This window comes from Lampetra fluviatilis, chromosome 13, assembly GCF_964198595.1.
Source record: "Lampetra fluviatilis chromosome 13, kcLamFluv1.1, whole genome shotgun sequence".
NCBI lineage: Eukaryota > Metazoa > Chordata > Hyperoartia > Petromyzontiformes > Petromyzontidae > Lampetra > Lampetra fluviatilis.
Genome location: NC_136287.1, coordinates 539,619 through 555,057, shown reverse-complemented (window position 1 = coordinate 555,057; position 15,439 = coordinate 539,619). Strand labels below are relative to the sequence as shown.

The following is a 15,439-nucleotide window of genomic DNA, read 5'->3' as shown; positions in this document are numbered from 1 at the left end:
CACCCTCCTCACCCTTCTCACCCTCCTCACCCTTCTCATCCTACTCACCCTTCTCGCCCTCCACCTCCTCACCCTGCTCACTCCCTTCACACATTCACCCTCCTCACCCTCCTCCCACTCTGCTCAACCTCCTCACCTCCTGGCCCTGGCGACCCCCGCCCAGCACACGTGACCCCATATGACCCCTACCCACGACGTAACGTGTGACCCCCAGACCATGACCCCACCCCCGACTAAAGGGCACTTAACCCCAATCACCCCGACCCCTGACCTCAAAACGACCCTGACACGTGACCCTGACACTCACCCCCATGCCCCCAGTCCCCCTATGACCTTGGCCCCTGGTGCCTTGTCCAATATTACCCTCGGCCAGGTGACCTTTACCCCTTGCACTCTTGCCCTGTCCATCCCTGGCCCCTGTGACCCTGACCTCCGTACTCCTCCGCTCTGTGCACAACCCCGTGCCACAGAGAGCACACGGCGAGGTCACGGGGTTACGACGTCACGAGTTTGCGCTCCCGATTTATTTTTTGTAAAAAGTATTTGTTGAATAAATAATTAAACTCGCTATGGTGTGTGAGGCAACGGTGGTGGCAGTAGTGGTTGGCATCTGTGTGGATGTGGCAGGGTTGGTTTGTTGCAACGGTGGTGCTGTATGTTATGTTTGTTGTGGTTGTGTTGGTTGTTATTGTGGTTTTGGTGGTTGTTATGTAGCGGTTGTGGTTATTTGAGTTGTTGTGGTTGTGGTCGTGTTTGTCGTGGTTGTGTTGGGTGTGATGGTAACTTTTCAGGTTGTGGTGATGGTAATTGTGGTTGTGGTGATGCTGATTGCGGTGTTGTATGTGGTAATTGTGATAATTGTGGTGGTGGTTGTGGTAATTGTGGTGGTGCTGTTTGTGGTGGTGGTGGTGGTAATTCTGGTGTTGTTTGTGATAATTGTGGTGGTGGTTGTGGTGATGCTAGTTCTGGTAATTGTGGTGGTGGTTGTAGTAGTTGTGGTGCTGGTTGTGATGGTGTTGGTTGTGGTAATTGTGGTGGTTGGTCACGCGGTGCGTGGCGCAGTCGAGTACTGGGACCAGCAGCAGCGGCGCTGCCACCTGTGTGACGCCGCGTGCCGCACGTGCTCGGGGAGCGGCCGCGACTCCTGCACGTCCTGCGAGGGCACGTGAGTGACACGCACCGCACCGTCACCATCTCCGCCATCGTCACTGCCATTATCATCACCATACATTTCAAACAGGACACAGAAACTTCACATTCGCTGACATCAAATGTAAGCGAATGTGACTGACTGACACTCGCAGCAGCAGTGATGCCGTCGTGGACAACAGTGGCCCTCTTCCCTCATAATAAACAGTGCAGAGCTTCACGGTTAGAATCCAGCGGCCACCTGGTTCATACTGCGGCCTTAGTGAAGCGTAACAACTCGACTACGTGATGTCCGCTTCACCCACAGGGGGCGTTAAAGATTCCGTGGCGTCACTGGCAAGAGCTAGGCCATCGTGTGCCATTGGTAACTGGGCAGGACCCTCCTGACAAAGAGTGTTGAGGCTCGGCGAGGCTTACTTGGGGAACGGGCAGCACAGTAAAACTACGATAATCACCATGAGTCAAACCACCACCTCCACTCTCATGAAGATTCTCACGATGTCCATCATCCTCTTGACCTGCGGGGGTACCACGTGAATGCCCCCGCACACCCTCCGCCCCCCCACCTTGTCCCCTGCCCCCCGCCCCCCAGGAGCCTGTGGAAGGGGCAGTGTGTGTACTCGTGTCCTCCGGACACGTTCTTGTGGGGGGCTCGCTGCATCGCATGTGCGGACCACACCACTCCCCCGGACTGCCTGAACTGCCGAACCGGTAACCAGACTCTACCCCTCGTACCCCACCCCTAGTACTCTACCCCTCGTACCCTACCCCTCGTACCCTACCCCTAGTACACTCACTCTACCCCTAGTACACTAACCCTAGTACACTCACTCTACCCCTCGTACCCCACCCCTAGTACTCTACCCCTCGTACCCCACCCCTAGTACTCTACCCCTAGTACTCTACCCCTCGTACCCTACCCCTAGTACACTAACCCTAGTACACTCACTCTACCCCTCATACCCTACCCCTAGTACACTAACTCTACCCCTAGTACTCTACCCCTAGTACTCTACCCCTCGTACCCTACCCCTAGTACTCTACCCCTCGTACCCCACCCCTCGTACCCTACCCCTAGTACAATAACCCTAGTACACTCACTCTACCCCTCATACCCTACCCCTAGTACACTCACTCTACCCCTCGTACCCTACCCCTAGTACCCCACCCCTAGTACTCTACCCCTCGTACCCTACCCCTAGTACTCTACCCCTAGTACCCCACCCCTAGTACTCTACCCCTCGTACCCCACCCCTAGTACTCTACCCCTCGTACCCTACCCCTAGTACACTCACTCTACCCCTCGTACCCCACCCCTAGTACTCTACCCCTCGTACCCCACCCCTAGTACTCTACCCCTCGTACCCTACCCCTAGTACACTCACTCTACCCCTAGTACCCCACCCCTAGTACTCTACCCCTCGTACCCTACCCCTAGTACACTCACTCTACCCCTAGTACCCCACCCCTAGTACTCTACCCCTAGTACCCCACCCCTAGTACTCTACCCCTCGTACCCCACCCCTTGTACTCTACCCCTCGTACCCTACCCATAGTACTCTACCCCTAGTACACTCACTCTACCCCTAGTACCCTACCCCTAGTACTCTACCCTTGGTACCCCACCCCTCGTACCCAGACTCTACCCCTCGTACCCTACCCCTAGTACTCTACCACTAGTACACTTACTCTACCCCTAATACCCCACCCGTCGTACCCCACCCCTAGTACACTCACTCTAGCCCTCGTACCCCACCCCTCGTACCCCACCCCTAGTACACTCACTCTACCCCTAGTACCCTACCCCTCGTACCCCCTAGTACCCAGACTCTACCCCTCATACCCTACCCCTAGTACACTCACCCTACCCCTAGTACTCTACCCCTCGTACCCCACCCCTAGTACTCTACCCCTCGTACCCCACCCCTAGTACTCTACCCCTCGTACTCTACCCCTATTACACTAACCCTACCCCTAGTACACTAACCCTAGTACACTCACTCTACCCCTCGTACCCTACCCCTCGTACTCTACCCCTCGTACCCTACCCCAGTACACTAACTCTACCCCTAGTACATTAACTCTACCCCTAGTACACTAACCCTACCCCTAGTACACTAACCCTACCCCTAGTACACTCACCCTACCCCTAGTACACTAACTCTACCCCTAGTACACTCACCCCACCCCTAGTACACTCACCCTACACCTAGTACACTCACCCTACCCCTAGTACACTCACCCTACCCCCAGTACACTAACCCTACCCCTAGTACACTCACCCCACCTCTAGTACACTCACCCTACCCCTAGTACACTCACCCTACCCCTAGTACACTCACCCTACCCCTAGTACACTCACCCTACCCCTAGTACACTCATTCTACCCCTAGAACACTCACCCTAACCCAGTACACTCACCCTACCCCTAGTACACTCACCCTACCCCTAGTACACTCACCCTACCCCTAGTACACTCACCCCACCCCTAGTACACTCACCTCACCCCTAGTACACTCACCCTACCCCTAGTACACTCACCCTACCCCTAGTACACTCACCTTACCCCTAGTACACTCACCCTACCCCTCATACCCTACCCCAGTACACTAACCCTACCCCTAGTACACTCACCCTACCCCTAGTACACTCACCCTACCCCTAGTACACTCACCCTACCCCTAGTACACTCACCCTACCCCTAGTACACTCACCCCACCCCTAGTACACTCACCCTACCCCTCATACCCTACCCCAGTACACTAACCGTACCCCTAGTACACTCACCCTACCCCCAGTACACTAACCCTACCCCTAGTACACTCACCCTACCCCTAGTACACTCACCCTACCCCTAGTACACTCACCCTACCCCTAGTACACTCACCCTACCCCTAGAACACTCACCCCACCCCTAGTACACTCACCCTACGCCTAGTACACTCACCCCACCCCTAGTACACTCACCCTACCCCCAGTACACTCACCCTACCCCTAGTACACTCACCCCACCCCTAGTACTCTACCCCTAGTACACTCACCCTACCCCTAGTACACTCACCCTACCCCTAGTACACTCACCCTACCCCTAGTACACTCACCCCACCCCTAGTACACTCACCCTACCCCTAGTACACTCACCCCACCCCTAGTACACTCACCCCACCCCTAGTACACTCACCCTACCCCTAGTACACTCACCCCACCCCTAGTACACTCACCCCACCCCTAGTACACTCACCCCACCCCTAGTACAGTCACCCTACCCCTAGTACACTCACCCCACCCCTAGTACACTCACCCCACCCCTAGTACACTCACCCTACCCCTAGTACACTCACCCTACCCCTAGTACACTCACCCTACCCCTAATACACTCACCCTACCCCTAGTACACTCACCCCACCCCTAGAATACTACCCCTAGTACACTCACCCTACCCCTAGTACACTCACCCTACCCCTAATACACTCACCCTACCCCTAGGACACTCACCCTACCCCTAGTACACTCACCCTACCCCTAGTATACTACCCCTAGTACACTCACCCTACCCCTAGTACACTCACCCTACCCCTAGTACACTCACCCTACCCCTAGTACACTCACCCTACCCCTAGTATACTACCCCTAGTACACTCACCCTACCCCTAATACACTCACCCTACCCCTAGTACACTCACCCTACCCCTAGTACACTCCCCCTACCCCTAGTATACTACCCCTAGTACACTCACCCTACCCCTAGTACACTCACCCTACCCCTAGTACACTCACCCCACCCCTAGTATACTACCCCTAGTACACTCACCCTACCCCTAGTACACTCACCCCACCCCTAGTACACTCACCCCACCCCTAGAATACTACCCCTAGTACACTCACCCTACCCCTAGTACACTCACCCTACCCCTAGTACACTCACCCTACCCCTAGTACACTCACCCCACCCCTAGTATACTACCCCTAGTACACTCACCCTACCCCTAGTACACTCACCCTACCCCTAATACACTCACCCCACCCCTAGTACACTCACTCTACCCCTAGTACACTCACCCTACCCCTAGTACACTACTCCTAGTACACTCACCCTACCCCTAGTGCACTCACCCTACCCCTAGTACACTCACCCTACCCCTAGTACACTTACCCTACCCCTAGTACACTCACCCCACCCCTAGTACACTCACCCTACCCCTAGTACACTCACCCTACCCCTAGTACACTCACCCTACTCCTAGTACACTCACTCCACCCCTAGTACACTCACCCCACCCCTAGTACACTCACCCTACCCCTAGTACACTCACCCCACCCCTAGTACACTAACCCCACCCCTAGTACACTCACCCCAACCCTAGTACACTCACCCCACCCCTAGTACACTCACCCTACCCCTAGTACACTCACCCTACCCCTAGTACACTCACCCTACCCCTAGTACACTCACCTCACCCATAGTACACTCACCCTACCCCTAGTACACTCACCCCACCCCTAGTACACTAACCCTACCCCTAGTACACTCACCCTACCCCTAGTACACTCACCCTACCCCTAGTACACTAACCCTACCCCTAGTACACTCACCCTACCCCTAGTACACTCACCCCACCCCTAGTACACTCACCCCACCCCTAGTACACTCACCCCACCCCTAGTACACTCACCCTACCCCTAGTACACTCACCCCACCCCTAGTACACTCACCCTACCTCTAGTACACTCACCCCACCCCTAGTACACTAACCCTACCCCTAGTACACTCACCCCACCCCTAGTACACTCACCCTACCTCTAGTACACTCACCCCACCCCTAGTACACTCACCCTACCCCTAGTACACTCACCCCACCCCTAGTACACTCACCCCACCCCTAGTACACTCACCCCACCCCTAGTACACTCACCCCACCCCTAGTACACTAACCCTACCCCTAGTACACTCACCCTACCCCTAGTACAGTAACCCTACCCCTAGTACACTCACCCTACCCCTAGTACACTCACCCTACCCCTAGTACACTCACCCCACCCCTAGTACACTCACCCCACCCCTAGTACACTCACCCCACCCCTAGTACACTCACCCTACCCCTAGTACACTCACCCTACCCCTAGTACACTCACCCACCCCTAGTACACTCACCCTACCCCTAGTACAGTAACCCTACCCCTAGTACACTCACCCCACCCCTAGTACACTCACCCTACCCCTAGTACACTCACCCCACCCCTAGTACACTAACCCTACCCCTAGTACACTCACCCTACCCCTAGTACACTCACCCTACCACTAGTACACTCACCCCACCCCTAGTACACTCACCCTACCCCTAGTACACTCACCCTACCCCTAGTACACTCACCCCACCCCCAGTACACTCACCCCACCCCTAGTACACTCACCCTACCCCTAGTACACTAACCCCACCCCTAGTACACTCACCCTACCCCTAGTACACTCACCCACCCCTAGTACACTCACCCTACCTCTAGTACACTCACCCTACCCCTAGTACACTCACCCTACCCCTAGTACACTAATCCCACCCCTAGTACACTCACCCCACCCCTAGTACACTCACACTACCCATAGTACACTCACCCTACCCCTAGTACACTAATCCCACCCCTAGTACACTCACCCCACCCCTAGTATACTCACCCCACCCCTACTACACTCACCCCACCCCTAGAACACTCACCCCACCCCTAGTACACTCACCCACCCCTAGTACACTCACCCTACCCCTAGTACACTCACCCCACCCCTAGTACACTCACCCACCCCTAGTACACTAACCCCACCCCTAGTACACTCACCCCACCCTTAGTACACTCACCCCACCCCTAGTACACTCACCCTACCCCTAGTACACTCACCCTACCCCTAGTATACTCACCCCACCCCTAGTACACTCACCCACCCCTAGTACACTCACCCTACCCCTAGTACACTCACCCTACCCCTAGTACACTCACCCCACCCCTAGTACACTCACCCCACCCCTAGTACACTCACCCTACCCCTAGTACACTCACCCACCCCTAGTACACTCACCCTACCTCTAGTACACTCACCCTACCCCTAGTACACTCACCCTACCCCTAGTACACTAACCCTACCCCTAGTACCCTCACCCACCCCTAGTACACTCACCCTACCTCTAGTACACTCACCCTACCCCTAGTACACTAACCCTACCCCTAGTACCCTCACCCACCCCTAGTACACTCACCCCACCCCTAGTACACTCACCCTACCCCTAGTACACTAACCCTACCCCTAGTACACTCACCCTACCCCTAGTATACTCACCCCACCCCTAGTACACTCACCCCACCCCTACTACACTCACCCCACCCCTAGTACTCACCCTACCCCTAGTACACTCACCCCACCCCTAGTACACTCACCCCACCCCTAGTACACTCACCCACCCCGAGTACACTCACCCTACCCCTAGTACACTCCCCCCACCCCTAGTGCACTCACCAACCCCTAGTACACTAACCCCACCCCTAGTACACTCACCCCACCCCTAGTACACTCACCCTACCCCTAGTACACTCACCCTACCCCTAGCATACTCACCCCACCCCTAGTACACTCACCCACCCCTAGTACACTCACCCTACCCCTAGTACACTCACCCTACCCATAGTACACTCACTCTACCCCTAGTACACTCACCCCACCCCTAGTACACTCACCCCACCTCTAGTACACTCACCCTACCCCTAGTACACTCACCCCACCCCTAGTACACTCACCCTACCCCTAGTACACTCACCCTACCCCTTGTACACTCACCCCACCCCTAGTACACTAACCCTACCCCTAGTACACTCACCCTACCCCTAGTACACTCACCCTACCCCTTGTACACTCACCCCACCCCTAGTACACTAACCCTACCTCTAGTACACTCACCCCACCGCTAGTACACTCACCCTACCCCTAGTACCCTCACCCACCCCTAGTACACTCACCCTACCTCTAGTACACTCACCCTACCCCTAGTACACTCACCCTACCCCTAGTACACTAACCCTACCCCTAGTACACTCACCCCACCCCTAGTACACTCACCCCACCCCTAGTACACTCACCCTTGTACACTCACCCCACCCCTAGTACACTCACCCCACCCCTAGTACACTCACCCCACCCCTAGTACACTCACCCTACCCCTTGTACACTCACCCCACCCCTAGTACACTAACCCTACCCCTAGTACACTCACCCTAACCCTAGTACACTCACCCTACCCCTAGTACACTAACCCTACCCCTAGTACACTCACCCCACCCCTAGTACACTCACCCTACCCCTAGTACACTCACCCTACCACTTGTACACTTACCCCACCCCTAGTACACTCACCCTACCCCTAGTACACTCACCCTACCCCTTGTACACTCACCCTACCCCTAGTACACTAACCCTACCCCTAGTACACTCACCCCACCCCTACTACACTCACCCCACCCCTAGTACTCACCCTACCCCTAGTACACTCACCCCACCCCTAGTACACTCACCCCACCCCTAGTACACTCACCCACCCCGAGTACACTCACCCTACCCCTAGTACACTCCCCCCACCCCTAGTGCACTCACCAACCCCTAGTACACTAACCCCACCCCTAGTACACTCACCCCACCCCTAGTACACTCACTCTACCCCTAGCATACTCACCCCACCCCTAGTACACTCACCCACCCCTAGTACACTCACCCTACCCCTAGTACACTCACCCTACCCCTAGTACACTCACCCTACCCCTAGTACACTCACCCCACCCCTAGTACACTCACCCCACCTCTAGTACACTCACCCTACCCCTAGTACACTCACCCCACCCCTAGTACACTCACCCTACCTCTAGTACTCACCCTACCCCTAGTACACTCACCCTACCCCTTGTACACTCACCCCACCCCTAGTACACTCACCCCACCGCTAGTACACTAACCCTACCCCTAGTACCCTCACCCACCCCTAGTACACTCACCCTACCTCTAGTACACTCACCCTACCCCTAGTACACTCACCCTACCCCTAGTACACTAACCCTACCCCTAGTACACTCACCCCACCCCTAGTACACTCACCCCACCCCTAGTACACTCACCCTTGTACACTCACCCCACCCCTAGTACACTCACCCCACCCCTAGTACACTCACCCCACCCCTAGTACACTCACCCTACCCCTTGTACACTCACCCCACCCCTAGTACACTAACCCTACCCCTAGTACACTCACCCTACCCCTAGTACACTCACCCTACCCCTAGTACACTAACCCTACCCCTAGTACACTCACCCCACCCCTAGTACACTCACCCTACCCCTAGTACACTCACCCTACCCCTTGTACACTTACCCCACCCCTAGTACACTCACCCTACCCCTAGTACACTCACCCTACCCCTTGTACACTCACCCTACCCCTAGTACACTAACCCTACCCCTAGTACACTCACCCCACCCCTAGTACACTCACCCCACCCCTAGTACACTCACCCTACCTCTAGTACACTCACCCTACCCCTAGTACACTAACCCTACCCCTAGTACACTCACCCCACCCCTAGTACACTCACCCTACCTCTTGTACACTCACCCCACCCCTAGTACACTCACCCTACCCCTAGTACACTCACCCTACCCCTTGTACACTCACCCTACCCCTAGTACACTAACCCTACCCCTAGTACACTCACCCCACCCCTAGTACACTCACCCCACCCCTAGTACACTCACCCTACCCCTTGTACACTCACCCTACCCCTTGTACACTCACCCCACCCCTAGTACACTCACCCCACCCCTAGTACACTCACCCTACCCCTAGTACACTCACCCTACCCCTTGTACACTCACCCCACCCCTAGTACACTCACCCCACCCCTAGTACACTCACCCCACCCCTAGTACACTCACCCTACCCCTTGTACACTCACCCCACCCCTAGTACACTAACCCTACCCCTAGTACACTCACCCTACCCTTAGTACACTCACCCCACCCCTAGTACACTCACCCTACCCCTAGTACACTCACCCTACCCCTAGTACACTCACCCCACCCCTAGTACACTCACCCTACCCCTAGTACACTCACCCTACCCCTAGTACACTCACCCTACCCCTAGTACACTCACCCCACCCCTAGTACACTCACCCCACCCCTAGTACACTCACCCTACCCCTTGTACACTCACCCCACCCCTAGTACACTCACCCTACCCCTAGTACACTCACCCTACCCCTAGTACACTAACCCTACCCCTAGTACACTCACCCCACCCCTAGTACACTCACCCTACACCTAGTACACTCACCCTACACCTAGTACACTCACCCCACCCCTAGTACACTCACCCTACCCCTAGTACACTAACCCTACCCCTAGTACACTCACCCCACCCCTAGTACACTAACCCTACCCCTAGTACACTCACCCTACCCCTTGTACACTCACCCCACCCCTAGTACACTCACCCCACCCCTAGTACACTAACCCTACCCCTAGTACACTCACCCCACCCCTAGTACACTCACCCTACCCCTAGTACACTCACCCTACCCCTAGTACACTAACCCTACCTCTAGTACACTCACCCTACCCCTAGTACACTCACCCTACCCCTAGTACACTCACCCTACCCCTAGTATACTACCCCTAGTACACTCACCCTACCCCTAATACACTCACCCTACCCCTAGTACACTCACCCTACCCCTAGTATACTACCCCTAGTACACTCACCCCACCCCTAGTACACTCACCCCACCCCTAGTACACTAACCCTACCCCTAGTACACTCACCCCACCCCTAGTACACTCACCCCACCCCTAGTACACTCACCCTACCCCTTGTACACTAACCCTACCCCTAGTACACTAACCCTACCCCTAGTACACTCACCCCACCCCTAGTACACTCACCCCACCCCTTGTACACTCACCCCACCCCTAGTACACTCACCCCACCCCTAGTACACTAACCCCACCCCTTGTACACTCACCCCACCCCTAGTACACTAACCCTACCCCTAGTAACCATAGCACCCTACCCCTAATACCGTAACCTTAGTATCCTAACCCAAACCGGTACCATAACCCTAACGCTACCGTAACCCTCACCCAGACGCGTGTGCCGCCTACGACGCCGCCGCCCGCCATCGCTCCGTCGTCAAGGCCGCCGTCATCGTCTCGCTGGCCCTGGGAGTGGCGGCGATCGCGGGGGTCCTCATCTTCGCCCGGTCCCGCCGCGGCGGAGGGGGGCCCTGCCCCCCGTGCCCCTCGCTCTCTCGTGACTGCTGCCCCGTCGGCTACCGGCGCCTCCGGACCGCCGTGGGGGGGGACGACGCCAATTCGCGGGTCGGGGAGGCCCCCCTGAAGTTCAGGGCGAACGGAGAGGGGGTCACGCTGGTGGGGGCCGAGGAGGGGGCCGAGGAGGGGGACGGAGGGGACAGCGGGGACGAGGCGGGGACGGGGTTCAAGGTGATGTACGTGTCCGGCGACGGGAAGGTCTACCGCAAGTTCTACTACGGGTCGGACGACGAGGGCGCGGTGGAGGATCTGTGAGCACGAAGAGGAGGAGGACGGGGTGGTGGGGGTGGGGGAGCGTTGAGGCGGAGGCAGTGGCGAGAGAAAGCTGGGAGCTCATCGCCTGGCCGCACCACCGGCACCGGGGGGTCCGTGCCCGTCCGCCCGGCCCCCAAACGGAACCGCGGCCATCCTTGACGCCACCCACCGTCGCGTTCACGCCGTCTGGATGGTGGCGGAGACCCCTGGGTTGCACCCCCCCACCCGCTCAGCCGATCGGCCCAGGCCACGGCGCGGGCTACGCCACCGTGTGGAAGCACGGAGACCGCTCATGAAACTACCCGCAACGTCCGTTACACCTGGGACCGCGTTACGGTTCGCCGCCAGCACTGGACTTGCGACCTGGACGTGTCGGTTCGACCCCATATCCCGAAGCGGCAGTTAAAAGAATGGGCGCAAGTTCTATGGACGAGTAGGCCGAGTATCATGGGGGGTGGTGGGGAGGCTCTCGTGTTGTGATCCGTAAGGGGAGAGATTGGGGGGGCAGTGTGTGTGCTGGATCCCCTGGTGGGGGGGGGCGGTAAGATGAATGAGTAATTCGGGGGATTGCCGTGGATGTAAATTATTGGTTAATTAAAGGCCCCAAAGTGTTTCTGGTGAATCGCGGTGAGAGATGGCTGCGTGATTTACATCGTTTGTGCGTGGTGCACCGGTACATTGCGAGTATGTAAGAGGGTGTGTGTGTATGTGAGGGTGACTGAAACGTGGACCCCTCGAATGGAACATCTTCGTCGGTTATAAACATTTAGGCTGGCCTGCCTACGATCTATTCTGGGTTTAACCAGGCTGGATCGTGTGAGGAGCTCACAAATCTGGACAAAGTCCCATCGGTAAGCTCTGGCATGCAAGGCTGCGTTGGCTAGGTCATGCAGCCCGCATGCCCAGCCACCGGCAGGATAGAGGGAGTGGGGGCTAAACGGGCGCGGCACGGGCTAGAGAGGAGATGGAGTGACGTGGTACAGGAGGACGTGGAGCTGAGTGGACCTGCCGATGACTGGTACCAGAGGTGTCAAGATCGGCCTCTGTGGAGGAGGCTCGTCAAGGACGCTACTGGACAGTTGTAGGCAGTCGCCCTCCAACAACAACGGAGAGCAGAGGAGCGACGCTCACAACAACGAGCCGAGTGCCGGGTGGCTAAAGCACAGCGAGTTGGCACAGTAAGGGGCACAGGTGGTGCATCGGCCAGTCATCTTAGTCAATCCATGGCATCTGGGTCTGTCCCGTGACCTATTTCCAGCGGGCGTTCGACACTTCACGTGGCCTTAACGTGCGCATAGCCTGGCACAAGCGCCGTGGTGACGTCACTGCCACTTCGTGGCGAATGGCGCTTGTTGTGGGGAGCGGTCGTGTACCGGTTATCGCGCTGCCGCTACGAACCCGGCGACTCGAGTTCGATTTCCGCTCACGGACAACACCAGCGACGATTATTTTGAACCGGTCCTGGGCTTCCCCTAGGTCGACTCAGCCTCAAATGAGTACCCGGTACTCGGGAGATAAAGGGGGCCGGGCGTGATGCTGGCCACCCACCCCCTCGTGTGCCGTGCCGTGCTTCATAGGTGCTCGCTAACAGCACTGCCCCTACAGTCTGTTCAGGCTATACTGTGGATCTTTGTCTTTTGAGGGTGTGTGCGTGTGAGAGTGTGTGTGAGGGTGTGAGTGAGGGTGTGTGCGCGTGAGAGTGTGTGTGAGGGTGTGAGTGAGGGTGTGTGCGCGTGAGAGTGTGTGTGAGGGTGTGAGTGAGGGTGTGTGCGCGTGAGAGTGTGTGTGAGGGTTTGAGTGAGGGTTGGCATCGTCCCCCACTCCTCCTGATGTCGAGGGTAAATGGGCGAGATTTAGGACTATGACTCATGCAGCTGCAATGGCTGCTTTGGGTACGCGGTCCAGAGACCCTGGCTGACAGGATGGTTCAGAAAAAACGACAGGCCCACTCTCATCGGCTACAGCATCCCACGCCACAGAATGAGGAGGCTTACCGCAGCCTTCGCTCGGAGGTTCGGAGAGCCGTGAGGCGCTGCAAGGATGGGTGGTGGTCGCGGATTGCTGTGGAGATGGAGTCTGCCTTAGTGGCCCACGATCACAAATCCCTATTTAACTCCATCAAAAAAGTAACCTGCAGCGCCACACCTATTACCATCATTAGGCGAAAAAACTGTGATCCAATCTCCGACCCCCAGGAACAGGTTTGCAGTTTTGCTGAGCATTTCTGTGAGGTCCTGGGGGAGGGGAAATCCCTCAGGCAGGAAAACATCGTGGCACAAAGTGGGAATGACCCTGCTGAGGCTGCGGTGCCTCAAATATTGGAAGAAGAAGTCACCCCCTGTGAGTGGCTGGCTGAGGTGCCATCTGTTGCGGAAGTACTGAAGGCGATCCAGAGTCTGAGACCAGGAAAGGCACCGGGCAGAGATGATCTCCCAAGCGAAATGCTGAGGGAGGGTGGCGTTTGTGCACAGACTGCCCTACATGACATTATAACAACAGTCTGGGCCACTGGACGGGTTCCGCAGGATTAGAAGGATGTCCTGGAGGTCCCCCTGTTTAAGAATGGGGACCGCACAGACTGTAACAACTACAGGGGCATCTCACTCCTCAGTGTGCCGGGAAAGGTCCTGGCAAGGATTATTCAACATCGCCTTGCTAGGCACGTTGAGGAGAGGCTTGCGGTGCCCCAATGCGGTTTCAGAAAAGGGCGGTCTTGCACAGATGCCATATTTTCTGTCCGTCTGCTACAGCAGAGGTGTAGGGAATTCTAACAAGACCTACATCTCTGCTTTATTGACCTGGTCAAGGCCTATAATACCATCAGTAGGCCTGGGCACTAGGTTGTTCTTCGTGCTTTCGGAGTCCCTGACCCTCTGCTCACGATGATTAAGGACCTTCATGATGGTGAGCGGGCCTGGGTAAAACTACGTGGCCTTGGGTGCGACAGGGGTGTCCTCTGGCCCCTACACGAGTGTGCCACTAAGAGGTGGGGCCTTACCATCAGCCCCACCAAACTAAGCACCTGCCTGGGTATGTTGTACCATCGGACACTCCACCCCCACAACTCCCAATCGGTGATGGGGCAGTTGTGGAGAGAGTGGAAAGTTTCCCATACCCGGGCAGTGTGCTCATGACCGGCTCCGGTTTGGCAGCGGAGGTCTCACTCCGAATCATTCGAGCGGCAATATATTTTCATCGGTTGCGTAACGTTGTGTGGAAGCTGCCTGGTCTGTCGTTCCGCACGAAGCTTCAGGTCTTCTCGGCCACAGTCATTCCCTCCCTTATCTACGCTTGCGAAACGCGGACCCTCCTAATGGAGCATCTTCGCCAGTTAGAAACATTTAGGCTGGTCTGCCTACGATGCATCCTGGGTTTAACCAGGCTGGATTGTGTGAGGAGCTCACAAATCCTTGACAGATCTGGGCAAAGGCCCATCTGTGATCTCCTCCAGCAGGCAAGGCTGCGTTGGCTGGGTCATGTAGCCCGCATGCCCAGCCACCGCATGCCTAAACAGCTTTTGTTCGGCCGGATCGAGAGGGCTAAAAGGGAGCAGCACGGGCTAGAGAAGATATGGAGTGATGTGGTACAGGAGGATGTGGAGCTGAGTGGACTTGCCGATGACTGGTACCAGCGGTGTCAAGATCGGCCTCAGTGGAGGAGGCTCGTGAAGGACGCTACTGG

The 15,439-nt window shown here is 56.6% G+C and overlaps 1 protein-coding gene across 1 annotated transcript; it reads left to right on the top strand.

Annotated features, from left to right (window-relative positions):
* The first annotated feature begins 776 nt into the window (after positions 1 to 776).
* LOC144935372 (uncharacterized) lies at positions 777 to 12,148 on the top strand. Its single transcript, XM_078861945.1, has 3 exons — positions 777 to 1,165; positions 1,742 to 1,860; positions 11,319 to 12,148. The coding sequence occupies exons 1-3, from the start codon at positions 777 to 779 to the stop codon at positions 11,756 to 11,758; spliced, it is 948 nt and encodes a 315-aa protein (XP_078718071.1). The 3' UTR covers positions 11,759 to 12,148.
* Positions 12,149 to 15,439: the final 3,291 nt, after the last annotated feature.